The sequence below is a fragment of the Anopheles darlingi genome, chromosome 2 (genome assembly GCF_943734745.1).
Source record: "Anopheles darlingi chromosome 2, idAnoDarlMG_H_01, whole genome shotgun sequence".
NCBI lineage: Eukaryota > Metazoa > Arthropoda > Insecta > Diptera > Culicidae > Anopheles > Anopheles darlingi.
Genome location: NC_064874.1, coordinates 84,068,653 through 84,073,652, shown reverse-complemented (window position 1 = coordinate 84,073,652; position 5,000 = coordinate 84,068,653). Strand labels below are relative to the sequence as shown.

General features: G+C 52.4%; 1 protein-coding gene across 1 annotated transcript in view; it reads right to left on the bottom strand.

Annotated features, from left to right (window-relative positions):
- Window positions 1-3,144: 3,144 nt before the first annotated feature.
- LOC125950409 (protein argonaute-3) overlaps window positions 3,145-5,000 on the bottom strand; it is a 3,798-nt gene continuing 1,942 nt past the window's right edge. The window contains exons 3-4 of the mRNA XM_049678376.1: window positions 3,760-5,000; window positions 3,145-3,681 (exon numbers count right to left, since the gene is read on the bottom strand). The exon at window positions 3,760-5,000 is cut by the window's right edge and continues 61 nt beyond it. Of these exons, the coding sequence (XP_049534333.1) occupies window positions 3,595-3,681; window positions 3,760-5,000 (1,328 nt within the window). The 3' untranslated portion in view covers window positions 3,145-3,594. The remainder of the gene's footprint in view (window positions 3,682-3,759) is intronic.

Genomic DNA, 5,000 nt, shown 5'->3' with positions numbered 1-5,000 from the left:
AGCAGTTAGCCACCGCCTCTTGGAGCCGCTGGACATTACATTCTATCAGTCACCTCCAGCGACTGGCATCATTTCATAACCAAGCATGTCCAGCAGGCAACGCGAGCGTAGTGCAAGTTGCCGGTGTCGTCTTGTGTTCCTGCTACGCTCCGCCCCGATGGTCGCTCGTGCAGTTCGACGGCATGCTCAACGCCATGGTGGATGTGCTCGACCGTCGTCGACCGCTACTGGTGGCCGGCGATTTCAACGCGTGGTCCACCGAGTGGGGAAGTCGAAGGATCTGCCCCAGAGGCCGTCGATTGCAGGAGGCGATTGCTCGCCTCAGGTTGGTGCTGGCTAACATCGGCAACACCAGAACGTTCAGCAAGAACGGAGGCGAGTCAATCATCGACGTCACCTTCTGCAGTCCGGAACTGGCGGACGGAACGCAGTGGCAGGTAAGTGGGGAGCTGAAGTTCAGCGACCACTTCGCTGTGCGCTACAGCCTGGCAAGGGTTGATCGAGTGGGTCCGCCTCCAAAACTCCCAAGATCGTGCCAGCCGAAGACTTGGTGTTGAGAACGCGACGGGTAAAATTAATCATATATATTTACAATGTAGAGATTCTGAGTAGAAATCATAGAACGCACGCCTAAGGGAGGTAGCAAACCAAAATTTAGGAGAAAGTACAGTTGCGGAGTTGCGTACAAACGCAATTGCCACATAGCAATGTTGGATCACACTTCACTAAGCCAAAGAGAAAATAAATAATGCGTCATACATGCGCTGGAAAGATCAGCGATCAAGACACATTGACCCCCAAGATGCAAGAACATAGATCTAGAATCATAGCACAGAACAAAGTTGCGCTAGGCGCACGGCGCGTGACAAACATTAAGACGCGCACCACTTGACAACACATTACCACAGACCCGCGAGCGCGCGTAATGATCCCAATAATTAATATTTTATTATAAACATTACCCAAGTAAGAACGTTACGCAACTCCAGTAGAGTTCAATGCGAGAAATGTGACGAAAAGACGCGTACGAGATGAACTACTGGAGTAAGCGTGATGAGATTATTTGGGCGCGCCAAATAATCGGCATATAAGGCGCGGAAATATTGAATAAAGACTTTACTTGCATATTAGTTTCCAAACGAACGAGTTGAGTTCACTTTCTCCTCAATCGAAACTAGCTTGCGACTTAGAACAGTTCCCTTCGGATTCAGACACAAACACCATTTATGGTGTAGGTAAGGAATCCGCCACCATATTAACAGGTACTTCAGGAAGTATCTCCACCATATACAGCGTGCGCCGTCGCCGGACTGCTCAACCTGCGCGGGCGTTGTTGAGTCCCCAGAGCATGTCTTGTTCGTTCGCCCTAGGTTTGAAGAGGCGAGGACAGAGATGGACGCAGCTCTAGGAGGAGGGGTAAGCAACAAATGCAGAGGTAAAAAGGGAAAACAAGCGGATGCTCCTCCGACAACCGCCTGGGCTTTTCGGCGACCCGCGCCAACTTTGAGACCCACTGTGGCTGGGGGAAAGCCTGCGCCTTGGCGCAACCTTTAGGTGCTTAGGCACGGTCCGTCTTAGTTTTGGGAGGAACGTTTTCGGGAGTGACGAGTACGTAAGGTGGTTTGAACAACGTCACTCCAAAAAATATAGTCGCTTCAGACCTGTGTTTTCGCGGTGCAAGTGCCTCGGCTCTGCCACCCTCGCTGCGAGTCATCTCGACAGAGGCACACAGCAGCAGGGTGGCAACGGGAAACCAAGCTAGTGGTTTGGTGGGTGAGAGTCCCAAACTGTTCCTGAGGGCTTTCCTCAGGTTCGTACATTAGTATTCCATCTAGTTTGTTAAACGAAGAAAAAAAAAATGAAAAAAAGGCAACGCGAGCGATTGGCGGGAAAGCATCATGGCCGAAAGATGGCTCGCCACAACAGAACGCCACGTTTTCAGCTACGCTACTTTATCGATTTTTGGGTGGCTCTCGTCTCCCAGGGGCGGGAACACCCATCCCACGCGTTGGATGCGGTGCGCAGTTGCTGGTGGCGGATGCTGGCTGGATGGTTCTGGTGGAACCTTTCGACGTGGAGTTTGCCACAAATTGCGCCTTAATTCTTCGCTTCCAGTCTGAGCATGCCCGTGTGTAGGTGGTACCGAGGAGGTGCGACAGTGTAGTTGTGTGTGGCGGCGGTTCTCACTCCCGTTCACTCAGCTTCCGTCGTCCTTACGCGATAACATGGCGGGCGGTTCCAAGCTCAACCGCCTCGTTTTTGTCAGGGATTCAAAGCCAGGGCTTATCCTGGGATAGCAGCGAGACCCCGATAGCCAACCGATTAATTATCGGCACGTCATCGATTGCCACACACACACACACACACACGCATACACATCCCATATATAGCGTGTGTATGGCATGGCAGGAGTCTATTTATAAACGAAATGTCCTAGATATCAGTCTAGAGCGAAAGGGAGAGAGCGAGAGAAAGAGAGAGAAAGAAGCCCGCAGGACAGGACTAAAAGTGGAACACCACATTAGGAGCAGCAGTAGCAGCAGGACCGGGAGAATGGAATGGAGAACGCGCCAATGTTAAGGCGTAGTATCCGCGCGCTGGAAAGACGCGGGAATCCTGCTGCTGCTGCTGCTGGGTAGGCGACACGGTCGCGGTCTGACGCACAGGCGCAGTATGGCCGTGGCTGTGGCTCGCCCCAACCCCCATCGACGTCCGACGGCCCAAACACACATTGCTAAGACGCATTTGTGGCATCGCGTTTGCGGACCCCGGACCACACACCCACCCCTCCGGACCGGATGGTCACTTGTGTGACGAATCACACGCCACGGCCTCGGCAAGGGATCGATAAAGCAGCAGCAGCAGCAGCAGGAGCAGTAGTAGTACACCACTACCGCCTTCCGCTTGGTATTCGATTTGTGGTCGCTGAACGCGTTCAGCGTTCGGGTAGGTTAGGACAGCATACGGGACAGCGGTGCGAGACATATGCCCCCATCCCGAAAAGTGGAAAAATGAAAAGCAAAAATAAAAATAGGAAAAACAGGAAACTGCGGAAACCCAACCCCGCCCGGCCTGGAACCAAATTTATGTCATCCACATCGTTAGGCGTGTTGAAGAGAGGAATAAGCCGCTGTTTGAGAGTAGCTCTTTGCTGAGCTATTATCATGTTTTTATTAATAAAAAATATTTCCCCCCGCAAATAACTGAACGGACGTTATATTCACAGGAATTCATCCATTCTGGCTAGGTTGTTCGCACTGCGCCTGGATCGAGCTTAATCATATTAAGGCAATGTACCGGAGAAACCGGAACAGATTATTCGATTCGTCTTACTCGATAGTAATGCGTATTTTTAAATTTGTTGAAGTATGCTCTCAGTATTACCACTGTCGCATAGAATAATCGTCACTCCATGGGGTACGATTAAATGATAGTAATTCGAACGAAATTAAGAATAGATTTAAATGCTGGTGTTATGTAACACTAATTCATGAGAAAATGGATTGCTTTGGTTGCGATTGTGGACCGCCACCGCTCGAAACCCCGGATACTGGAACTGTACAAATCTGTAGTCCTGCTGCAATCTGGCTGCTCTTACAGGTAGTAAAGCTTATCGGTAAGGCTATCGTCCGGCATACGCTTCACCGCCTGCCCGATCAGATAGGCCAGCTTGTGGGCATACTGTGGAGAAGAAGGAGAAGTAAAGGGTTGTTGCTAGTGAAACTTATCGTGTGACCCGATGGACCGTTGTACACCTACCTGACAGCAGGCCGGTACACGCACGGTACCGGGCCAGTTGTAGTACATGTAGCACAGCTTGTAGCTCAACCGCTGCAGAATATCGGGCCGGAATTTGCAATCATCGCGCAGGACTATGTAATGGGTTGGTGTTACCGTACCCTGACGTACGTTTTGCGACACGAGGAAGTAATCGTACAGGAAGCGGCGCGTCACACTGTGATCCATGACCGTGCCGGGCAGTGGATTGGTTACATCGTTGGTAGTTCGGTCCACGGCGAACAGGCGCGTCAGGATGCGCTTCTGCACGACGATGAACGTGATCTTGGGGTTGTAGGAAGGTTCGACTAGCTTGCAGGCCGCTTCCAGCTGCATTAGCTCGTACTGTTCGCAGATCTGCAGCTGCGAATCGCCAACACCGTCACGGAAGATGATGATACGATCGGGCAGCTGGCAGTTGCGGCGCTGGTACGCGATCAGTGATCGCTCCAGCGACAGGGCCAACCCATTGCCCATTTCCTCCCGGGCGCCCTGCAGCGTTGCATGCGAAAACCAGTGCGTGAAGGCGGCATCGAGCGAAGCGATAAACGCAGTCACCGACTTGTCTGCACCGCGCGCATGATGATATGCGTCACTGCCGCAGATCATCGTGTTCGCCATCGGTATGTCGATGCCCCAGAGCGTGCCACCGAGCTTGCAGTTCATCTGCATGATGATCTTCTGCACGATCGTACGGCTCTTTTTCTCGTTCATCAACGTGCGAGCGTTGATGACTTGCGAGGGAACCGGTACCTCCGAGCAGCAGATACGTTTGATCGTCGCGTACCGATCGTCACGCGCGGTCGGCACGATCAGCACGATGATCTGTGTCCCGGGCGGGATGCGCGTACGCAGCAGGTTCGAGTACTCCTTCAGGTCATCACTGGGAAGGACGATTGTTTTCGGTTGCGCGATATCGATACCAAGAGCCCGGCTGCATCGCTGCACATAGTCCAGGAAGGTCTTGGCGCTGCGACCATCGCGCGACGTGTGCACCAGTACCCACTGGCGAATGTGGACGACCTCCAGCATCTGATAGTCGGTGACGTTGCGATTAAAGTCCGCATTCGGACCGGCATTCACCGTGCCGTTCCCGAACTGTATCTTTTCCTGGTCCAGCGTCCGACCGACCAGTATCTTTGGTTTGGTGACTAATTCGAGGCCCCAATCCGACAGCAGTTTGCTTGCCTTCTCGTTCGAATTCACCCGCTCACAGTATCGCT